Below are 24,607 nucleotides of genomic sequence, written 5' to 3'. Positions count from 1 at the left end.
TGTAATATTAAATGCTGTGTCAGGTGAAGGCTTTGAGGTGAAGATAAATTAATCTAATGTCTGTTAGCAGCTTATCAGATTAACGTCTCTGTTGTTCAAACTGAAATTAAACTATGATAACGACGCTGTTTCCTGTTTTATGTATTCAAGGAGTTTAGTTTCACTTTGCATAAAATATGAAACTAATACTTTAACTTCATGTTTACAGGAGCATAACTTTATTCAGATATCCCTCTGGGAACCAAAGTTCACCTGAGTTGTCTTTGCAGACCAGAAATAATTCATAAAAACAACGTAAAAAGCAAAGTTGAGCAGATATCTACAGTTAATAACAAGCACTGACTTTCTTTATGAAGAACAAACTTATTTACAGTTAAAACAACTGATGTTTAAAATGAACTTTATCAGAAACAGTGAAGAAATAAAAATAAAGGAGAAAGCATCTCTATCATGACGCTGCTGAAGCAATTCACATTCTGCTGGAGTAAACTTAAACATTTGAAATTCACATTTTTATGCAACATCTTGTGTTAGGAAACTAACATAAGAATAACAGTTAACACTGAGCAAATACAATTCATATATAAAATAAAAAAACACAAAATATTTTTGAAAAAGTTAACCAAGATGTTCAAGACAAAAATATAAAATTTATTAATGAAATTATTGAAAATCGTCACAGTTAATAGTATTAATAAAGGTTATTTAGCAAAAAAGATTACCTAGCCAATATTTAACTGTGTTGTAGAACATGTAAATTATTAAACTGTTGTCTCTTATAGATATAATTTAAACTGAAACTATCACTTTAGCATTAGCTTTCACTAAATACTGTTTGTTCAGTGTCATGAATGAATGTTTGTGATTAGCGCTTTAGAGTAGTGTCGTTTTAAATTCTGTTTTGGGTGAAGAAAATCACAAGAAGCCAAACTGTGGTGGGAATAAATGGGCCGGTCCGGCCTGGTGGTCGTGATGTTTCATGGAGGAACCGCAGTGGCCTGCAGGTCTGCTGCTGTTTCTTATAATTTGTAGCCTTTTTGTTCGAAAAACTGCGCTCTGGCGATGATATCATTAGAGAAGTCCTTTGTCCGTGTCTCGCTGTCCAGGTGATCGGGCTGGTCTAGAGGAACCCGGTCCAGCCCAGTCATGTACGCGACCAGCGCTCCTGGAACACATGTAGCCGGTCTGGTTAAAGGCGACTCCATTAGAGCTGCAGTATGTAACTTTTATAAAGATGGGTTTTTTTACACATTTTTTAAAACTGTCACCGTGTCCTGACAGATAATCTGTGAAACAATCGATCTCTTCCACCTCTTTCCTGAGCTGCTACCGCTATTTGAAGAAATGCTTCGCTCCCAACCAAAACCAACCAATCACAGCAAGAAGGAGGGTCTTAGCGCTGTCAATCAATCTCTACTAAATGTGCTAATAGCAGAGAAACAAGTTACCCTTACAGGAAAGTCATTTATCCGCCATCATTAGTGGCCATGCTAAGTAGCCTTAGCATTCACAACGGGTCCATGCATCGGCTCGACACAATAAATCCGGACATAAATAATATCTGAAAATTATAATTCTGAAAATTGTGAGAGAAGTCTGCAGTTTGTTGGGTGAACAAACTTATTCACATGATTTTAATTGTGTGTCTTATTTAATGGAAACATCATAATTTGGAAATTGTGTTTTTTCTAGATAGCAGAATATCAACACCGTAAGTTTTCAGTCAGAGACTTTTAGCATCCTCCCAGTCTGAAGATACATCTTCCACTGCTAGCTTCATGTAGGAGGGGAATCCAGCCCCTCAAGAACATTAGGAAAACTATTAATGAAGACCACTATGGAGGGAATGAGAGAAAGTTTCTATTTGGAAGAAAAATCATGAAGAAACAATGACTGTACCAGAACTTTAGAACCGGTCCATCAATAATTTAAAGCTGTTAGTTTTTCACCTTTCAGCTGCATCTCTTCTGACCAATCAGGCTTCTGGATCTTCATGTCCTTGATGAGGTGAATCAGGCAAGTGCTTCCTTGATCAATGTGCTCCCTGCTGAACGCTGTTCCTTTCAGCTCATGATAGTCTTTATGGATCTGCAACAACAGGGCATGGTATGAGCTGGAAGATCTCAGACACAATGAACCAAAGTCTCAGTCCTGCCGGTTAAAGTCTCGGTTCCGTCATGTTGGGTGTGTCTCCATTGGCAGTCTGTTCCTCACTGCTTTGTGGGCGTGAAAACAGCCGGACTATGAGCGCCCAGGACTGTGGTCCATGCTATGATGTTATTTTGTGCATGTACTCTTGGGCGGCCAGTTTCTCAGAAATCTCTTGCCCTGTCCAGTTTGATGCTATATCCACTCTTCCGCCACAACTGATAAAAAGGTTTGGACATCAATGCTTCCCAAGGAATTAGTAATTTACTGCTTGCTATCTCACCAAGTAGGACAGCAATACAGAATGCAGATTTCTGTCAATCTAAATGCTTGCATGTAACACGCTGCTTGGTGTGACTTGTGTCACCCCTTAAATGGTTACGGAAAAATGGAAGAAGAAGATCTACAAATGGAGACAAACTTGACTCTGAGTGGACTGGGAACAAATGGGTAAAGCCACGGCCGTGGAGAAGTGAGTGTCACCACACAGACCTGCATGAGTCCGAAGCAGACGCTGTCAAGCTTTCCGTAGCCCTTACAGTCCAGGGTTCCTCCGGCGCGGGACTGTTTGGAGATGATGGCGGCGATCAGAGCGGGATGAAGACGAAGCCTGAAATGTTCACATGAGTCTGTCTGTTTATATCAAGGACACAAAGCAACAACTTTTGCAGTTTTGAAACTTACGCTTTTCCCACACTTTTGATGTCCTTTTTGTACTTAGACATCAGCTCCAGATCTTGCTGTGCCAACATTTTGGACACTTCAACGCCAGTCATCCTGTTTTCTGCAGAGGAATGTCATTCATGAGATGGTACTTTAAATCAGGCAAGCCTTTAAAACCTTTCCTGAGTGAAGGTAACTCACTGTCAGGGTTGTCAATGTTTCTTTCCTTTGTGATTTTAGAGGCTCCAGTCGTCGTCATTTGGCTGAGGTTCCTGTACTCTGAAACACAGCAGGAGAACAGGAGGAGCAGGAATGACTGGAGGTCTGGTTGGATGGTGAATGTCTAGTTCTTGAACCAATAGAAACCATCCTTACCTGTGGGGGTCTCATTACCTGAAGGGGAAACAACAGAAGCTGGTTTTAGTCACATTGAACACAGTCAGTGGCCGTTGTTCCTGAGCACCAGGGTGGATAACCACGATCTACATTACTGACAGTTGGATGGTGCCTCAAGGTTTATCGTTCAGAATGTTAATGCTGGCTTTTCACATGCTATCGAGCAGAGTTTCTGTTCCCAACCTCCGGGTTTTGGTAAATCTGCACATTGACTAAGTCAGTCTTTAGTTGGAACATTTAACAGGAAGCAAAGGCTCAGCAGAAAGGAGGAAACAACATCATCAGGTCTTTGTCATCTGAGAAATCTGGTCCATAAAAAGCAAACCTGCAGAAGAAACTCATCTTGTAATTCATCTTCTTTCTGTCTCCTGTTAATCAACACTGGAAGTCACAGATGAAAGTCAACTCAGACTAAATAAGTCTTCACTTTGAAAGGAAAGTAAATGCAGAAGTCCCACCTGACAGAAAACCTTTGAGCTTGTCGATCAGGAACCCAACAAGAACGCCCATGATGAAGGGTGGAAGGATGGTTTGAATCATGTAGGAACTCTGGAGATCCACAGCACCAGCAGTTTTACCATATTCTGTAGAACCAAATGAGTCAGAGATGCCATATGCAGAATATTATTCAATCTCCGTCACATTAATCAACCTCAGTCCCCACCAACCATGCCAAGGCAAACCCCTGGACCAGATGGTACAACTTCCCATGTTTCAGTAAACCTGAAACTCTTCCAGTTTTCTCGTGTGCTGGTCAGTAGTGCGCCGCAGAACAAAGTACCATCAGATCTCAGGAGCAAAATAACCTGTAAATACCTTTTTAACTCTCTCTAGAAGTTTCAGGAAAGAATCCTGAAATTTTCAAGAAAGTGTCAGTGAGTTCCAGAGAGCACCCTTTACTCTTTACGAAGCACCCATAAGAAAAAGTACATAGTACTTTACTGAGAGTATTCTGTAAAGACTGAGAAAGTAGCCAGGAACTATCATTGAACTACGGGAAAGTTATTTCACTTTGGTAGTAATATTCCAGTAAAGTTCCCTGTAGGTTCCATTGAAAAACATGTAAGTTCCAGTAAAACACCAACATGTTCCAGTAAAATAATCCCAGTAAACCCTGTGGGCACCAGTAAGGTACTCTGTACTCCATGCCGCTGTTTTTTAGTTTTCAGCAGTTATGAGGCACAAACCTTAAACTTCAACAACAGGTTGTTGCTAGGTAACCAAAGAGCGAGTGAGTTAGTTGATGCCACCAACCATTGAGCCGTTCCTCTGCCTACATTTCCCAGAATGCTGTGTGATTCTGGATCAGAGTTCAGGGAAAGTGTTGAATATTATAATTAACATACTTTTTATTTGTGTATGTTAATTTTAATAAGATCACGTGTCTATTGCAACATATATTGTTATTGACTTATTGCCCAGCCTTCAGCTCCAGTAAAGTAACTTTTAGGGCTCCAGACCTGCAGATGCAGAAGTTGATCTGTATCATCTTAGTTCAGTATTTTTGGTTTGTTTTTTGTTTCTGCATTTTCAAAAATTAACTTGTACAAGCAGTAGATGAAGCTGCTGCAGAGAAACAGGAAACAGAAAGTCTTGTGCATTTTCACACCAGACTGAGAGTTCAAACACCGTGAAGGTCGTTTACAATCAGAAGCATCAAAATGAAGAAGCCTTGTGGCAGGAAGGAGTCGCAGATGAACAAACACAATGGATAAATTCATAAAAACCTTCATCAGATCATCAGTTTTTATCTAATCCTTCTGACACTGAATGCTGTTTACTGTTAAAATATGTCGAGATAAAAGTAGCTGCGTCTCCTCTGGAAACCAAACCCTGTTTAAAAACTGTCCGATTTAAAATCGACTCCAGAATCAGCAAATTGATTTTTAGTTTAGAAAATAATGTTCACATTATCTACATACAATAAAGTTAGTTCTTTAATTCGGCTGTAAAGTTATGCATTGATCTTTGGTGTAGCAGAAAAGCTGAGTTAAAAACCAGGGTTTGTCTCACCTTCCATCAGCAGAGCAGGAGACGTCTGACCTGATCTGCAGAGATTTCCTGCTGTGTTTGGGTGTTTTCCTCACAGCAATGATGCAATGATGTCGGCTGACAGTTTCACACATTCAGCTGCTGCCCAAACCTGCACATCATCAGCTAAACATCAGCTTAGATATCTTATTATTATCAGAGTTACTATAACTGTGAAGCACTCTGTGAAGTTTTTTCTGTTTTTGATCATGCAATAAGTATAAAGTTGAGTTGGTGAATAAGATGCAGCAGAACATGGGAAGTAAACGAGGTGAGACTTCCTGCAGTTGAACTTTTTACATGAAAAGCTGAGTAAACAACACGTAGCTGCTCATCTCCAGTAGGCACAGGAAGCAAAGTGACGCCTTGGGTTTTTACATACACAACCACAGACCTGGTTGAATCAGGGTTTAATGTGAGCAGCAGGTCAGGCTTTGCTTCTTGCAACTTCTAATCTGATTAGCTTCCCTGTTCCTGCTGAGCGATTCGCTTGTAGGCCGTAACGGACCGCGATGCATCGTTTTCTGTTAGTATTCTGCATTAACAGTAGTGGGGATGTTCTTTTAGCTCTTTTAGCTTTACTTAACAAATACATGCAAAAATCCACATTTACAAATAATTTGGAGTCTCATGTTCTAGTCTGTGACAACCACACGAGGTTGTCACAGAGGAGAACATGATACCCACCATTTGGAGGGTATCCAAATGGTGGAAGTTAGCCCTTTACCATTAAATACCAAGTTTTTATAATGCTTTAGCATTATCCATCCATTTTATGTACACCCTTGTCCCTAGTGGGGTCAGGAGGTGCTGCTGCCTCTCCACCAAACCTTCCAGGCGAGAGGCGGAGTCACCTGGACAGGTCACCAGTCGCAGGGCAACACAGAGACAAACAGGACAGACAACCATGCACACACACATTCACACCTAGGGAGACTTTAGAGAAACAAATCAACCTGACAGTCATGTTTTTGGACTGTGGGAGGAAGCTGGAGAACCCGGTGAGAACCCACCATGCACAGGGAGAACATGCAGACTCCATGCAGAAAGACTCCGGGCCAGGAATCGAACTGTGCAGCCTGCTTTAGCATTAGCTTCCGTTAAATATCATGTTGGTACAGCACTTTACCATTAGCTTAGCTTGGCTAAATGCTGCTTTGATATAGAACTTTACCATTGGCTTCTGCAAATTACAATGTTGGTTTAGCGCTTTAGCGTTAGCTTCCGCTAAGTACCATAATGATATAACACTTTAGTATTCTGCTAAGTACTATGTTGGTAAAGTGTGTTAGTCAGTGTTGTGGTACTCGAAGTTGGTCTTGGTCTTAAGACCGGTCTTAAGACCATTTTTTGATGGTCTCGGTCTCGTCTCGGACTCGACCGCATTTGGTCTCGGTCTTGTCTCGGTCTCGGGCGCTGAGGACTCGGCATTTTATTTCAAGACCAGTCAAGACCGCAACTGTGAAAATATCACTAAACGTACAGCATACTGTCCAGTTTATTTGTTAACATCTTTGTTTTCAGTGGATGCAAAACGCCGATTAAAATCCAAGCAACTACGTGTTTCTGTTACTCCCCCCACCCTCCCCACCTTTTACTCTCCCTCCTCCCCCCCTCCCCACCTTTCACTCGCACGTGGCGCTCCAGGACATGCGCAGTGGTTTCCTTTCAGCAGCAGAAAATGTTTGTCTAATCGTCAGTAATATAATAGCGCTGCATAAATAGTAAGAAATCCGATGGCCACAGCTAACTCAGCAGCGCTTCGCTTTCACAGACGGTGGGGACAACGTCTAACTTTTTTCGTCACTTAGAAAAGTAGCTCAAAGAAGGTAAGCTCCATTAACGTGATGTTATCAAAGCTAGCTGTACAGAGACACATAAGCATTGTGATGAAAAATGTTATATATGAATGAATAATGAATGAATAGCATACATGCAGTGAGTACCATGCCAGCGCATGCGCATTAAGTCCGACCGTCAGTGTAGTTGTCAGTATACGCAACAAGTTATGACGAAAATAAGTCATTAAATTGTTTATAATATGACATAATGTGATAACTAGATAGATATACATGCGTTGTCGTGGTTTCAAAGTGTGTTTAAAGCAGGTCTGGCTGCAGCTGGATGCCATACAACTGTTAACAACCAAGTGTATGATGATCTACGTCATGATTCTATGTTGCTGATTAAATAAAATCATATGGTAATGACAGCGTATGCATATCTAAGCTAAGCGTACGACTATCTGACAACATATGCTGATCTGACAGAACACCATGATCTGACCTGACAGAACACCCGTTCTTTGTTCTTGTAATGCTCTGTGTACACTGCATCATTATTTAATTTAATTATGTACGTTGATATTTAAATTAACAAATAACTAAAACACAAGAACGAAAGAGCACGCAGAGCATGCACACTGCTCTTTGATTGTTTTTGTTCAAAGTGGCAGCTGTAATGTCTACCATGGTGTCAGACTACCTGGCTTGATGTACTGGGATAGAGAGTGAAAACAGTCACGATGAGCACCTTCTGTTTGGTTACTTCTTGCTTGTTGCTCCTTGGTCAGTGTTCATGGTTGAGCATTATTTACCGTCAGGGCATTGCCTCAATTGCTATGTTTAATGGTGCAGACAGTGGTGGTTTCTTATATGAGCAATATGGGCAAATGCCCAGGGCGTTATGTTTTTAGGGATGGCACGAGACCATCACACTTTTTAGCACATAAATGGAATATTTAATATTGGTAAAATGTATTAAGTATTTAATATCTAGGTGTTTTATGGTAATATGGATCTTTCAGATTATTTTGAGAAGCAATTTCGATCATATTTTACATTTTATTGTGTCATGTAGCACGGCCGCTGGTCTTGGTCTTGACTCGGTCTCGACTTCCCTCGGTCTTGGTCTTGACTTGGTCTCGGACCCCAAACGTCTTGGTCTTGTCTCGGTCTCGGGTTAGGTGGTCTTGAACACAACACTGGTGTTAGTATTAATGGACTTAGTGTTTGATTAGTGCCATAGGATTAGCACAGCTAACATTTTAGCACTACAGTGCCTTAGTATTCAGTGATCCTAAGTTGATTGTTGAACTTTATTTTTCACTGAACTCAGGTCTTTTAGTGAAAATTTTCTACCAGTTTTGATGCATCTTTTCTTTGTAAAACATCTCAGGTTCAGTCAGACTGGATGAAGAACAACTGCGAACATCGTCTTTCAAACCTAGTTTTTCTCCTGTGTAAACACACACAGAGAGAAGAGGTCATGCTGAGTGCAACAGGTTCTTTCTGCAGTGAAGTGGAAACCGCAAAGAGCTTCTCATCAGCCGCACCCGTCTCTGCAAACTTCAGAAGAGCAGGAAACCAAATGTTTGTGAGCAACTTTCACTCAGGAGTAACCCCAGAGAGCATCTTTTTTTATCTTATCACAGTCACTAAAACGTCTCATCAGATTTGACTAGGCTGAAATGATCCACTACTGCAGTTTGCAACTCAGAGACGCAGAGCTCAGGGCTGCATTGGTGTCATTCCTGTCGCTCTCAGAGAATTAATCTGAAATAAAGTTCAAAAGCTGAACAATGATTCTCTGTTAAATCAAAATAACGAAAAATAAGATCGATAAACGCAGCTATTGCCAGCCCGTGAAGGGGATCTGCTGCCGCCTGCTGGCTTTATCATGTAACTCATGTTTTCAGTCAAATATTGTTACCTCATAATTCCCTTGAATCACATAATTTACAAAGTACTAGAGAAAAACATCAAACAGCAGAAAGAATCTGGACTGTAAGACTAATTAACTGTCTAATAATCAGTGAAATAGAAACGTAAGTACACATTTTAAACGCTTTTTTTTTCTCTTTTTAGCCATTATTTACTCCAAATGAAGTTGAGAAACCGAGGAAAATGAAGATTTATCCACTTATTTATGTTCCATTTATGTAAATACTCTGTAAGCGTATTGTTCATTATAAACAACAATGACTAATAAGCAATAACCTGTTGAAGAGCAGAAAACATATTTTATAAACGGGAATTTGGCCTTTTAAGAGTAAATGTCAATTAAATCTTCTTATTGCAGCTCCAGCTGTTGACACACGGTCTAAAAAAGGTTTTCAAACACCCTGAATATCTCACATTTTGTTCTATTAATATTTTTCAACTTACAAACATCGTTATGAATGAAATACTGTAAATAGGAAAGAGATTATTTAAGTAACTTTATTAGACAGAAATAAACAAATGAATAAATATATGGGAACTTTTCAGACTCATTTTGCCATTTTTATGTTTTCTGCTATGAACAAAATCAACATGTTGCTAGAAGTTTTCCGACATAAATCAAGAAGTTTCTCCCTGTTGCTAGGAGCTGCAGCCTTCCTCTGATTGGTCCGCAGCCTCTCTGCTCGGACCAATCAGAAGCCAGAGCGCCCGTCATCAGAATCCATAATCTGTCTGTTTTTATCCTCATTTTCTCCGTCGGTGACTGGTTTCTGGCTCCGCGGCTGGTTTCTATGCTTGCTGGCTGGATGTTTGGACAGGACCTGCTGGCTGAATCCCGAGCAGAGGCTTAAAACCGGCAGACTGATACTGCGGGATCTGCTGCTTCTGCTGCTGGAAGTCCAACTATCACAAACACACACAGCGAGAACTTCCTGTTTACCGTCCTCTTTTGTCAGCTTTACAAAATAAAAGCTGATTAAACCATTAAATATTTGTATGTTTTGTCAAATATAATCATTTTACTGATAGAGTTCAAATCTGTGACTAAATTTTAATTAAATTCAAATTCAAAAGTACTTTTTTAATCCCAAAGGGGAAATAAATGTAATTAAAAATGTTTCAGCTGTTTGTTTGTTTTTATTCATTTACTTATATTTATATGTTCAATTAGTTAATTTTTAATAACAAATTATTGATAGTAATTTATTTAGTTTCGTTTTATTTATATGTTTTTGTTTGTTTTTATTTATTTGTGGCTTTATTTGTTTGGTTTCATTTTTATTTATTTAAGTTATTTTGTCAGTGGGTGTTCAGATTTAAACTGTTTCCAAATCAACGTGTGAAAAGTTCGGTGCTTTTACTTTGAAGGTCTCCCGCCAGACGGCGGAAGTGCTCGGCAAAGAGCTGCGCGGGCTTCACGTGCCGCTGGCGCTGATGGCGGCGGGGCTCACGGAGGGTCGCACAAAAGCGGGAGCGCGAGGAGGCGGGAGACAGACGGCGGAACCGAGCGCCGACGCTCCGCCAAGCCAGCCGTGAGCACACCGAGTCGCGCTGCAGGGAGGCCCGCTGACTGAATGGAGGGGTACGGCTGTTTTTGTGTGAATATCCCGGAGGGGTGGTGGCTGTCGGCCGCTGGAGGGGGGCCGTCTGCTGGCTGGGCAACCCTGGACACCAGCGCCGTTATTTTTAAAACGCACCGTCTGCGTGTAACCAGAGCCCGGTTATTTGGCCTTTATGTGGCCTACGTGCGTGTGTTGCGTTCACTGACCGTGGGCCGTCATGTTTACCGGGCTGCAAAGGGGGTGCGTGCGTGCGTGTGCGCGTGCGGCACTGCAGCATGCAGACAGAAGTTGGCCCGGTGAGGGACGCCACGCCGCCGCGGCCCCGTCAGTGCGGGGACCACCGGCGGCTTGGGGACATCTTGGTCCGGGCGGCTGCTGCTCCCTTCAGGGGCCAGCCGACTGCTAAAAATCAGAGGAAACGTCCCGATGAGGGCCGAGATTCTCTAAAACTGTTCCTCTGGGGAGCCAGACATTCCTAAACATGTGTGGCGTTAAGGAAGGAATGCTGGGAACATTTTGTATCTAGGATTACAGTGTGGTGAATATTTACTTACGCTGTGTTGTTCAAATATCACTGAGATTTCCTCTTGCATTAATGTTATCAACGTTTCATGATATTATTGACCCTCTGAAGCACAAACTGCAGGAACCAGGGGTGTTTTTTCTGCCTGACTGAATGTTCCCAGGATTTTGTTTTAGTTGTTTCTCAGTGTAAACTCCTGGTTTTAGTTTCTATTTAAATACATTTAATCTTTAAACATTTATTAAAATGTTAAATGAAGTACAGTAGACATCCTGTTTTCACAAGAATTTGGAACAACAACCTCCCTTAAATAGCTAAAATCTACAAATGCTTTAGACTCCCCCTAAAAACGCTTATTCTTGTGTATTTTCACAGTTTAAACACTAAATATACGATAAATATGCACTGATGTGCACAGTGGAAACTGTTATGGTATCAGTTAACGTAAAATTAAAATAATTTATATAAATTACAAAAAATAACAAACTCAAGCAAAAGAAAAAATTTTCCAAATCAGTTTTTTTTCTCAATAAAAAAAAATGTCTGAAATTTTAACAAAAGTTAAAGTTTCAAATTTTTGGTTAAAACGTGTTTGTTTTTCATTCAGTTGGTGTAGAAAATGCAGAAATTTTACTAAAATGAGAGCAGAGATACTTCATAATAAAATTACTCAAGTAAAAGTAAAAAGTACAACATAGTAAACATATTCTAAAAGAAAATTTTTTCAAAAGAAGTTACTCAAGTTATGTAACTAGTTACTAGTACCAACTTTGTGCCCTTCTAGGTTCTGGGTGTGTAATTAAAGAGGTAGGTGCAATTGAAAAGATTCTGTAAAGATCAGTGTCTATTGGGGCTGCCTCCGCCAGATAAAAATAAATAAAGGTAATAAACTTCAGATAACTAATAAATGGCTATTTTTAAGTCAGAAATGTATTTGTGAAACTGGATTTGCAATAAACGTCTTACGGTATCTCAACAGTACTGGGAAATATTTGGAATTTTTCCAACGGAGAGCAAAAAAATTGAAGAAATTCAAAATTAAGTCGGAAAACAGAAAATTTTAAGTCGTGTTGGCGCCCCCTGATGGGCTACCTGCTCTACGCTCTGACCATCTTAAAGGAAAACTTACATTCAGCTGGAAGTAATGTATTGTAATAATTATATTTATGTGTTTATTTTATCTAGTTATTTTTATTATATATTTTTCCCTTTCTCCACCCTAGTTTTTCTTTAAGCTAATCACATTTCAGTTTGTATCATAACTTTGCTGGATCTGTGTTTTTGAAAGTAAATCAAAACTGACATTTTTATGTAACCTCCAATAGACAGGTTGGATGTAATGTGAAATATAACCTGATCAACAGGAGCTGACGATGTCGTCACAATATATGTACGTATTGTTTACGTCCTGATTTACGACGTCTGGCTTTTCCTGGTGCTGAATTATGTTGCATGTCTGACGTCAGTTATGTAGAAAAGTTGGATAAAATGCAGCGTGACCCTTCTGGCTCCAGACTCTTTGAGAACCATCGGAAACGTTTCCCATTTAGTTCCACCCATGGCAGTGGCATAAAATTTACTTTTTTGAGGACGTGAAAAGATCAGATCTTATTTGTTTCGCCTCAAAATTGTATAAAAATTCTGATTGTTTGAAGAAAACCGAACAACTTCTTTTGTTTGGTACTTTATGCATCGATAAACTTTAAAAAGAAAATAATTTTTAACTTTCCTGAAAATGTAGAGTCTAGGAATAAGTGGAGACATTCAGATTTATTTTCTGCAGCTTTTCCAGGACGGGGGCAGAGAGTTTACTGGTGTACCCATAAACATGATTTCCAACCTAGTCTCCAGAAGTATAGCTAAACACGTATGCGTGTGTGGTTGTGTGGTTGTGTGTGCGCGTGCGCGGTGGACAGAGTGGCTTCATTGTGTCTCTCGAGGTTAAGTCGGTGCAGAGATGAATATCAAACAGGCTGTAGTAGTGGCTGTGTGTCACGCTCTGTTGTTGTTTATCAATAAAGCGTTGTTTTCCTCTCTCTCCGCAGTCCAGGACGTCCTATTGGCCGTCGTCTCGTCTCGCCCCACCAGCCGCTCCTCTCCTGCTACTGCGGCAGAAGCGTCTTGGTGGGATTCGTCTGAAAAATGACCCCAATACTGCCAGGCTAGCCGCAGCTTCACTGTGATCTCTGTCCTGCAGCTCCAACCTGCCAAGCGTTTAGAAACAGCCAGAGAATAAAAGCAAACTGAGATTTGGTTAGAAACCAAACCACTTCGAACATGTAGGTGGACTGCGACCAGCACCAGGTAGCTAACGGTGAGTTAGCGGCTTGAGGTAGACGGATAGCGGTGGCTCTGGCGTAACAGAGGGTGATCAGCGGGGGTGCGATGGAGTACCACTCCGGTGGCAGCCTGCCCCTGCTGGGGAGACCGCGGTACTGCCCCGGAGCCAACGCTAACGGAGGATATCTGTGTGAGACGGGACACTGCTGCGGAGAGACCGGCTGCTGCACCTACTACTACGAGCTCTGGTGTAAGTTTTCCTGACATAAGAGCTACACTTTTGATGTGAAAGTTTAGCTTTACATCAAAATTAGCTAAAATGCTAACATTAGCATCTGGGCTATCAATAGCAAGTAATGTTCCCCACTTAGCATACAAAAAGCAGTGTGTAAACTAAAACAAATGAAAATTATAATATTAGCTCATATGCATTTCTCTAAAAGAAATTTTATGTCAAAATTCTCTAAAATGCTAACATTAGCAAATGCTAATATTAGCTTATATGTGTTTTTCTGCAGGAGACATTATTGCTTAAAGTTTTGCTTTTAATTAAAGAAATGCTGAACGACTTATTCTTCAACAAGGCAGCAAAACTTTTAAATAAACATTTACTCTTTCTTGAAGTACTTTATGTTACTGTGCTTTGTTTACCTCTTCAGATTTCTGCTATTTTTGTTTTTTGTCACTGCTAATATCAAACAAAGATAGTCTGAGTAAATAAAAATAGATGATTTCATTTATTAGGGAATAAAACTTCCAGTCAAACCAACCAGGTCATATTCAAAAACATACTTTTACCCATTAAAATATAAATTACAGATTTAACTTCAGGAAAAGAAATGACTTCAAATCAGTCTGACATGACGTAAGCTCTTGAATAGGGCTAAAATGATTAATCTGATTAGTAGTGATTAATTGATTATTCAGTAAATTAGTAATTGTTAACTGGAGCATATAGACCGGAATAAAGGTACCGTATTTTCCGCACTATAAGACGCACCTAAAAACCTTCAATTTCCTCAAAAGCCGACAGTGCGCCTTATAATCCGGTGCGCCTTATATATGGACCAATATTGAGCCACAACAGGTCCAGCAACGGACCTTACCACAGGGGCCGCGTTTCATTGGCTAATGCCCATTTTAGGTCACAGTGCAGCTACCACGTGCGTGACCGTCTCACAAACACAAGCTACAGTAGTAAACATATGCTAATGTACATTGTGGACCATCAAAACCATGAATGCCGACTTACCCAGCCTTGCAAGAACAATAGGCATCAGTGATCTTGCCCACAGCTATATTCATGCTGAGGGTGTGAGGATTTGCTGTTTTCCTCATCGACCGGTAGCTTTTAGCTGTGACGCGCACAATGTTGGAGGCATCCAGTGGCTCAAACACCTTGATGTCGTCCAAAAAAGATGACATGAACTTGTTGGTTCCCCTGTCCATTGTCGTGGCTGATATGTTGTGAAAATCCGGCAGAAATGCTACGCTAATTAACTCAGATCGAAATGAAAGACGTCATGTTTACACAGACATGCAGTAGGCTGCTTACGTAGTTGGTCCACTACGGTAAGCAACCGCCAACTTCTTTTTCCCCCGTAGAAGAAGTAGTGCGCGGTGCATGCTGGGATAGTTGTCAGAACACTGGTTTGTTAATAAAGTTTGATAATACATTTAAAGGGGGGGAGGGGCAGGGGAAGAGAGACAGAGACTGCAGCGGCAGCGTGTCGGTTGGTCTGTGTTACCCAGAAAGCAGTTGGGCATAATATCGCAACACCAACACCGTGAGTGAAACAACGACTGGGCCAGCCTACTATATAAAGTACTCGGGGACCATTTCTTTATTAATGTGGATGTGTAATAATAGAGTATGAAGCGTCTATTCTATGCGCCTTATAATGCGGTGCGCCTAATGTATGAAAAAAGTCCTAAAATAGGCCATTCATTGAAGGTGCGCCTTATAATCCGGTGCGCCTTATAGTGCGGAAAATACGGTAATTTGCTTAAAGATCAACACAGTTAGAGCAGTTTATTTGTTTCATTGTGTCAGGATTTTTTTTGTATGTGCTTTTCTGTTGTTTAATATATTAATATTTTATTTCATAAGCTAAATATTTACAGTGTTTTGGGATTTTCCTTTAGACAATAAAAATACAACATTATAAACATTAACTTCATCTCAGAACCAAAATGATTCACTTTTTCTTCTGGATTCTCATTTATGAAGCTGAGTTAATTCAGCTTCGATGTGCCTGAACCAGAACTCTGAGCTGTGGTTCTGTTCTGACCGTCCTCAGGGTTCTGGCTGCTTTGGACCGTCCTCATCCTGTTCAGCTGCTGCTGCGCGTACCGGCACCGGCGGGCCAAGCTGCGGGTTCAGCAGCAGCAGAGGCAGAGAGAGATCAGCCTGCTGGCCTACCATGGAGCCAACTCCTTCCCCTCCTCCATGCTGGACCTCAGTGAGTCCAGCTGCTGGTTCTGACCCACTAACACACACAACGCCTCTGCTCTGGACTCCAAAAGAACCCTTATCAAACTTTTCAACATGATGCTAAAGCATTCACACCTCATTTTATCACATCAACACAACAAAGTTTATTAAAGTTTAAACGATTAATCTGATTAATCACGATTAATCGATAAATGAAATATAATATGAAATTGATTAATTGTTAACTGGAGTATAAAGACTCTAAAAAAGGCCAAGAACAACAACCATCAGAGCAGTAATTAAACCAAAACTGTACAAAAATAAAGCATTTTGTCTTTAATATATTAAAAACCTTCATCTGAACTCCTCTGTTGGGAGCTTTGGCTTCACCTGGTTCAGATTCTGTTCAGTAAAACCCTTTTAAGCACCTTTTGCATCCAGTTGTTAATCAGTTAATCAATAATTAGTCACCAGGTCAGCCCTGTGCTGTACTGATGCTTTTCACATGTTGTATTTTTTAGCTGCAGATGCATCTTTTACACTGAAGGAATGACGTTATGGCATTTTAGGAAATAAAATGTTTATTTTTTTATTGAAAAATTTATTGAATTATTTTAATATTGCATAAAATAATCTTAAGTGGTTGAATGAAAAATCAGAATGAACCATTTTTTATCTGATTAATCAATTAATCGTCAGAATTATTGATTACAAAAATAATTGCTTTAATAGAGACTCAGACTCTATTAAAACTTTGTTTTGCCACAGATTCTCAATTGAAGTGAAGCCAGAACTTTGACTAGGCCATTCTAGCCTTGGTATAGTTGGGCTCAGTTTGCTAGTTAGTTGGTGGGTCCATTGGATTTTATTTGGAGCATAATTCAAATACATCACATTTTATTTGTGATAAATATTAAAACTCAGAAGGCATTTATCTGCTACTTCCCAGTTATGCACCAGTTTGTGCTGGTTTAACTCAGAAAACTCCAGCAAAACGGATAACGTGATAAAATGAGAGAATACTTTTGTAAAGGCTGAGCCAACGTTTATATCGTGAGTTTGATTGTTTTCTTCTCAGCTGGCAGACCCGATTCCTGCTGCACCTTAGAGCCAACAGTTAACATTATTTCAGCAGACGATCCCTTTTACTGGAAATAGTTTGCAGGATTTCCAGCGTAGAGAAGATGAGAGGCTTTTTCATCCGTCAACACAATGAAGCCGGCTCTTGTTTTGTCCTTTTGTTTGCTGCTGACGCTCAGCTGATGCTTCTCTAATCTACTTCAGTGACGAATCGCTGGAAATTTCCAGCTCAGCTTTATCGATCAGTCAGCCAAACTTTGTTTATGAAGCCGTTCTTGTGCAGTCGGTGTAACACAGCACAATTTACAGGGGCTAAAACGGCACTGACTCTAGATTAAAACAAAACACTGGATTTGTTCAAATGTAGCTTAAATTACTAACCAGTTCCATCACTGTTTTTGGTAGAAATGTCTACATTTTAAATAATTCACTAGTTGGCGTAGTAGAGTGGTAATAAAACACCAGACGTAACATGCATGAGCTAAATTTATAAGATAATAAATTACAAAACTATGGTTAAAAATAAAAGCCTTCAAATGACAAATGTCCAAAAGTAAAAAAGTAAGAACAAAAATCCTTTCAGTTTCACAAAACCAGAGGGAATGATTGTCTCAACCTGAATATAATCTGTCACACTGCAAATTTACAAAATCTTTCCACATATTTTTGGTCCAGTTTCTAGTGCAAATATCTGAAGGAGAAACTTTTCAACAAGATTCAGGAGTTTGTTTTAAGTAAATAATTTCTTAATATTGATGAAAAAGTTCTGGTTTTATTGGCCGTTTATTTCCCTAAAAACAAGACATTTTTCCTATAAGTGTTAAAGCTCCAGAACTGATGAGAACCAAACTACCGTCTGTCTTATCGGTGGTTCTGATCCGGTTTCTCTGCAGGTTTCCTGGCGTCGCTAAAGCTGCCGTCCTATGAGGAGGTTGCGGCCCAGCCCTCCACTCCTCCTCCACCGTACAGCTCTGTTTTTACGACCCCTCGATACCCGCAGCCGCCGCGTGCCGCCGACCCGCACCTGCTCACGCAGCACGGCCCGCTGCTGCACCGACCGCTGAGCGACGGCCCGTCCTCCTTCAGCTCCGACAACAGGTAGACGAATCTTCAAAGCTGCAGGATGCAACTTTTATTAAAAAGGTTTTTTACATATTTGTTAAAACTGTAACCATGGCAGGTTGGTACTTCCTCCCTGAGCTACTATTGTCCTCTGAAGAAATGCACCAATCCCAACCAAAAACAACCAATCAGAGCCAGGAGGAGGGTCTTAGCGCTGTCAATCACCCTAGTGTATGTTCTGCTAAATGCGAAAATGTTGTAATTTACTGTTGCAGAAAAACCTTTTGGACGCCATCGTTGTTGGCTATGCTAGCTAGCATTAGCATTCTTCTATTGGGAAGAATCTGTAGCAATACAGAGACCAAGGGGAAGAGTGTGAGCAGCGCATGATTGATACCGTTAAGATTGATATCAATCGCAATAAGCAATAAATTGATTAATCGCATCATAAATTAAAAAAAAACTTCATAATTCATCTTATTTGTTGTTTCTGTTGTTTTGTTTATTTATTTTGGATATTTAAAATATCTTCCAGTTTTAAATGTTCATTAGAATCTAAAGTTAATTAATTTTTAGAATGTGATCTTGCATTATTTTGCCATTAAAAATGGGCTGAAAACCATATTACTGTTTATAGCGATAACTTCTGGGACAATTTATCATCCAGAAAAATTAGTTATCATGGCAGACAGACTAAGCCCCTCCCGCTGGCTCTGATTGGTTGTTTCTGACTGAATGGTGTATTTCTGTAGTTACCACTGGAGCAGAATCTGTCCTCCATGGTGGCAACATAGTGACATTTTTAACTAGTACGTAAAAACATATTTAAACTGCTGAGCTGATTGTTGTCAGACGTTTGACCTTTGACCTGTCTGCAGCTCCAGCTGTTCCTGCGACTCCTGCTGCCCCTCTTCTCCGTGTAGCTCTTCGCTCTCAGCGCCCATCACCTACGAGACAGACACAAGCCACGCCTCCACGCCAAGCGAGGCCACGCCCCTCACCCTTGATGTCACCATGGAGACCATAGCGGCTGCAGCCAGCTGCCTGGCGGCCAGCGAGGCCCGGTTCGCTTCTGACAGACCGGCCGCCGCGGTGGCCGTCGACATCGAGGGCGCCGAAGACGTCAGCGCTCAGGAAGCCTCCGCCACGGACTCTTCCCTCCCCAGCCAGACTGTTACCGTGGCGGTGGTTACCAGGGCAGCGCCTCCTCAGCCCTCACCTGGCTCTGAGGTCACCCTCACCGTTGCAGCTTCGTCTCCTGGAAAGCTTGACATGCCTCCTCCATGTTCTCCGATCTTCAGCACCGGTAGCTCCAGTCCACTCCCCAGTCCGAGGCTCGATGCCATCCAGCTCCCTTGCAGTAAAATCACGAGAACCGGAAGTCTGTCAGGGCCTCCCACGCCAACAGCTATCCCCTCTGACTGCTGTGGGCCGGTCGAAGCTCTGGAGACTCTTGATTCTTCGAGAACTTTTGATCCACCCAGTGCTCCTTCGACGCCATCAGCACCGTCTCCAGACGTTCTCAGAACTATGGCCTTGAAAGCAGACTCTGCCAGCCGTCTAACTCCTGATCAGGATGTTAGCGTTGTGCCAGCCGATGCACCTGTAACCCCGACCCAAACTATAGCGTCTCCAAACCCGACAAAGGACCAAGAACCACTGCTGTCTGATTGTACTTCAGCCATTATTGGCGCCCCTCTGATTCCAAAACCAACACATTTAAATCTCACCCCAGGTACGATTACGCAAGCCGTTTCATCTCCATTGACTCAAAACTTAGAACCATCTCCCGGGTCGGGTTTAGCCCAGATTCCCTCAAGCCCTGGGTCAGGGCCTTCCCAGCACTCTTGTCTAGTTTTGACTGTAAACGTTTCTGGACCGAGTCCAGAGCTGCGAGGTTCATCTGAGTCAAACCTTCTCGCACCATTGCCTTCAGATGTTCAGGCTAGTTTTAGCTCTGGATCAGGATCGCCAACCCTCCTTCCGGTTCCGGTAGACGGCGCTTCTTCTTGTCCAGCAATCACGATCGAGTCTGAAACTTGTTTCATGTCTTCTCCGTCGCCCCTTGCGGTTGTCTCTCCATCCTCATCCCAATCTCCTCTTGTGGCACCAGCATTACTCCTGGACCCCCTCACCGCTCTTCACCCGTCCGACAAAGGCGGTTCCTCCTCCGGCCACGCATCCTCCCTCTCCCCGTCGCCCCGCGCTACTCAGTCTCCACCGAAACAGACCGTCTTCTCGCCGTGCGTGGACGTCTTCGAACCCGGACCCGCGTGCTGGGAGGACGGAGACGAGGAGCAGGCCGCTGGGGACAGAGAGGAGGACGAAGACGATGACATGGGAGCGGATGAGAGCCAGTACAGGCACCGTCGTCTTACCGGCGACTCTGGGATTGAGGTGTGCAGATGTCGAGTAGAGGAGGAGGAGGACGAGGATGAAGAAGAGGAAGAGGAGAAAGACGGAGACACGGACGTGCATGATAGCGTGGATTGTCCCGCAAGAAGTCAGATGAGCACAGGGGACGAACTTACGCCGTGCAACCCCTCCACCTCGGTCACCACGTCGACCCCTGAAGAGAAGGTCATTATCGTCATGGAGACAGTGTAACCGATGATAGTCGATGGTTCAGTTCCTCGCTCTGACCTGGAGGACGCCAGGCAGCCATCAAATTTAGAAGATGCTTCTCGAGCGTCGTGGTTGTGAACCTAGACGATGAATGCACCGGTGTTAGAAAGATTTGGTTTGGAAGTCATTTTATGGGCTTTGGTGCCACGTTCACCAGATCTAGAGGCGTCCGTTTCATTTCAGGATGATTGAGCTAAAACTTAGCTCTTCTTCCTTACCTAAGAGATCTCCATGTCCTGCACACTCTTTAACACGTATTAAATCACACTGTAACCCAATCTTTGTTGACTCGCATCAACAAATTTTAATAAATCCTCTTAACAGTCAAATATGGTTAGCATCGATCCAACTACATAAATTTGCACACAAGGGGGAAATAATCTCCATGTGACGCAAATACGGCATAAAAGCTGCACACGTGTTTGTCTGAGGTTGAAATCGTGCCCCTGCAGGCAATGACGCTTTCCGTCTTTTGCCCATAAATGAGCATCTTTAAAGAGTCGAGCATTCAGAAGGCGGCGATACCTTCCACTGCCGTCTTGGATGATGACGGAGGTTTGGAAATGTGCCGGGAACAAGTTGGCTTGCTCTGAAAAAGGAAGAGAGCCCGGTGTAGGTGGATGATTCACGGCGCCTGATTGACGGAGGGGAGACTGATTCACTGGGTTTGATGGCTGGGTCTGTCAGCAGAGCAGAGTTAGGTTTGCAGTTAGCGAGTGGAAAACTTCAAGGCGGACAGCTCGGCTTGGCTTGTGTTGCGTCGACATCTCAGCAGAGAAAAGCTCTTACATGAATGTAAACAAACAATGGCTGCTTTTAGAGCGAAACAAAGCCCCAAAGAGAGCAGAGGCGGAGCGTGTCATCGCCCCGTCTTTGTCTCTTTCTCGGAGTGTGAGGTCAGATCAAACAATACGCCGTAGACGTCTCGATCTCCGTCACTTTCTGGGTCTCTTCATTCATAAACGCCCCTCCTTCGTCCTTAACTTTAGCAGATTTGAACAATAGTACAAAACAAATTGCAGAGCAAACAGAGACATTTCAAGGCCTTTTAAAAGAATAAGTCACGGCAAACGTGTTTAAAGAGTTTGGTTTATTTTTAGGTCGGTGTTTCGTACGTTGTGAGCTTGATAGACAAGTCAGTGTACATATTTTGTGACACACAGAGATGGAGTATATTTTATCAATGAAGCAGTTAGTAGTTGTTTTGTACATGCTGCCGTGTTTCAGCTCACCGTAGGATCTGGAATTGGAAGTGAGATGATGAGCAATATTTTTATTCTAGAGAGTAAATAAACCCAGAGAAAAGTGAAAATACAGCATCAGAAACGTCAGGATGAAAAAGTTTACTGTTGAGGGTCAGACCGATGTCTTTAGCTGATGAAAAGTTTTTAGAAGCAGTTTTGAGCAACTCTGAAAAGAAAAACATTTCATCGTGTTGAAGGGGGTTGGTGTTTATCTTCTACGGTCAAATGATAAGAGACGCATCTGAAGCAGGTTCCCAGTCCAACACAGGGTTAAGAAATGTGTTGATATAATCCAATCTATTAGGAAATGATGCATCCATCTATCATCTATAAAAGGCCAGGAGGGCCTAGTGTCTGTCTCTCCCTGTCAGTGTGGGGACCAGGGGTACACCTTAAGGCTCCAGTCCACCACAGGGTCAACAGCTACCTGCACTTTACTGGTGACTCCCAACGTTTTTCAGAAAAGTTGGGGGTTGTTTTCTTGGTGCAAAAAAGTTTACAAATGAGGCTGATGAAAAGTGTTTAGATGCATTTTTGTTCAACTGAGGAAAGACAAAATGCTCCATCCTATTGTAGGGCATTGGTCTCTTGAGGTCAACGGACAAGAGACACCTGAAGAAGGTTCGCAGTCCAACACATGGTCAAGACATAATCCAGTCTATTAGGAAGTGACACGATCCACCATCTTCTTTACAAGGCCATGAGGGACAGACTGGTGTCTGTCCCTACCGGCCACTGAGGGCACAGGGGTACACCTTAAGGTGCCAGGCCGCCACAGGGTCAACAGCTACCCTGACTTCACTGGTTCTGTGAATATGTGGTATAACGGTAGGTTTCACCATTCACCAGCCTGTAGGAAGTGCTTTCCTGTTTCAGAAACGTCCATTTGGGAGAAAGATCAGTGATGTCAGCAGATTGATGAAACATTTAGATGTTTCCTCCGGCAGTAAAGCTAAACGGGCCTGTGTTTGAGGAAAAGTGAAGGTTCTCATCACCTCATGAAATCATCCACCCAACCGTAGTGAATGGAGAGAGACTCAGCCTGGTTGATTGGTCTTTATACCCTGTGCTCATGCTGCATTGATCCACACTTTCATGCATAACTCAACAGAGCCACTGATACATGATGCAAATGAGCGATAAGCTGCTAGGACTCCATTAAAGGCACAAAGTCCTGCCACAGAAACGGTTTGAGACGGATCCAGATATCTGGTCCTGGGACTTTGACAGACCAAGCGAGATGCTTCTGGTCGAAAGTCGGCACCGGTGGAGTGAGAACGACGAGTTCTTAGAGGCTTCTAGAGCGACGCCCAGTGTTGATGTTGTAGTTGATGTTGTGGTTGACGGTGTTTTTTGTTTACCTGAACTTATAACGTTATATATTTCATTGGTTTCCGAGTGCCATTTCTACTTGACTACTGTTACTACTTAGCATTATTTAGAGCTGTTCTTGCTCTGTGTGACTGTGGCTTTATAGCAGAGTGACCTGGGAGTTGTTTGAATTTGTCTGTACTTTGGTTCCCAAAGGCTGAGCAGACCTGAGATCAGCTCGAGATGATTGGGGTTTGATTAGAAACGCCTTGGAGCACCGATATTTAACGGAAAAGGATTGAAACAACCTGAACCATTGGCATCGGTTGCGTCTCTGGAGTCATTGTCTTTTCTGTCTTGGTTTTGACCAAAAGCTCTGAGGCGTTTTTAAGGTAAAGTTACAGCTGATTCCAAGCCTTCCTGCTTTGGGAAATCCTGTCTTTATGTCTGTGTTAAAGTCTAAATTACTTATTTCTACTGAATTATGTCACTGAACTATGTTACTATTTCCACATTGACTGGATTTTCACTGAAAATGTAGATTTTTTTTCTTGAATTCAAGGCTAAATATAGTAATACCTGACTGGTGCTGCTGTGCAATGCCTGTTTTCTGTTATTCTGCGTCAGCAGGTGTTGGGAGATGATAAATCTAATTTCCATTTTCTAAAGAATTACATGGAAGACACCAGCGCCCAAACTGGATGAGAAACTAAAGAAATAAACATTTAATACAGTTTTTGGATTAAATGTTAATTTGTTTGATTTTAGAGACTGGTTTGGTTTGACTAGGCCAGTTTCTTGACCTTAAAATCCAAATCTAGTCAAACCATTTTGGATCTGATCTCTTTTCGTTGACCAGGATTATAACGCTGTCCAGTTCCTTCCCTGTTTACAGGATTTTAACTAATTTGTCTTTTTCCACCTTCATATCCTCACTGGCGTTTCTGTCAGTCGGTGGGAGAAGATTTAAAAAAGATTAAAATCCTGTAATATTCAAATGACAAGAGCACTAACTAGTATTATTAGAGGTAATAGTTGGTGTGTGTGAATGTTTGTATGTATGTGTGACATAACTAAACCAGCCTGTTCTAAAAGTGTGGAAATATAATAAAACTGTTGAATCTAAAATGTTTCTGTCTGTAAGTTTAATACTGAAACATTAAGCACCACATTTATACCAAAGCTAATTTTAATTAAGTGCTAAATTTTAAACTGATTAGCACATTTAGCTTCCCCTAAATAAATAAAGATAAATTCTAAAGTGTTAATTTACTCGACTGTTTTGTAAACTTGCAGGTGAAAAAAATTCAATACAGTTTTGGTTATCGACCTAAAAAATATTCAAGTAGCTAGAACTTTATACTCATGCTCTTATTTTGAAGGGGATGACTGTTTACGGTAAAATCACATGCAGCCTACCATTTAATTCAATAAATGTTTGATAAATGAGAATATTATTGCAAAGTTCAATTCAGTAACTCCATCACTAAGCAAAATAAACAGACTGATGTTTTCACGCCTTTATT

General features: G+C 41.7%; 2 protein-coding genes across 2 annotated transcripts; one reads left to right on the top strand and one right to left on the bottom strand.

Annotated features, from left to right (window-relative positions):
* Window positions 1-195: 195 nt before the first annotated feature.
* LOC106928579 (lysozyme g-like) lies at window positions 196-5,484 on the bottom strand. The gene is made up of 8 exons (XM_015004921.2): window positions 5,221-5,484; window positions 3,666-3,791; window positions 3,187-3,204; window positions 3,013-3,090; window positions 2,833-2,932; window positions 2,641-2,758; window positions 1,950-2,088; window positions 196-1,165 (listed from the first exon to the last, which is right to left on the bottom strand). The coding sequence occupies exons 1-8, from the start codon at window positions 5,225-5,227 to the stop codon at window positions 1,020-1,022; spliced, it is 732 nt and encodes a 243-aa protein (XP_014860407.2). The 5' UTR covers window positions 5,228-5,484; the 3' UTR covers window positions 196-1,019.
* Window positions 5,485-10,095: 4,611 nt separating this feature from the next.
* On the top strand, window positions 10,096-24,209 carry LOC106928565 (uncharacterized). The gene is made up of 5 exons (XM_015004897.2): window positions 10,096-10,542; window positions 13,091-13,575; window positions 15,626-15,787; window positions 17,733-17,937; window positions 18,780-24,209. Exons 2-5 carry the CDS (start codon window positions 13,431-13,433, stop codon window positions 20,506-20,508), a joined length of 2,241 nt encoding a protein of 746 aa, XP_014860383.2. The 5' UTR covers window positions 10,096-10,542; window positions 13,091-13,430; the 3' UTR covers window positions 20,509-24,209.
* The last annotated feature ends 398 nt before the right edge of the window (window positions 24,210-24,607 follow it).

This window comes from Poecilia mexicana, unplaced genomic scaffold (assembly GCF_051168715.1).
Source record: "Poecilia mexicana isolate PSO_F unplaced genomic scaffold, ASM5116871v1 scaffold_18, whole genome shotgun sequence".
NCBI classification, from domain to species: domain Eukaryota; kingdom Metazoa; phylum Chordata; class Actinopteri; order Cyprinodontiformes; family Poeciliidae; genus Poecilia; species Poecilia mexicana.
Note: the sequence above shows the minus strand (reverse complement) of the source record. Positions and strands in the feature narration are given on the sequence as shown.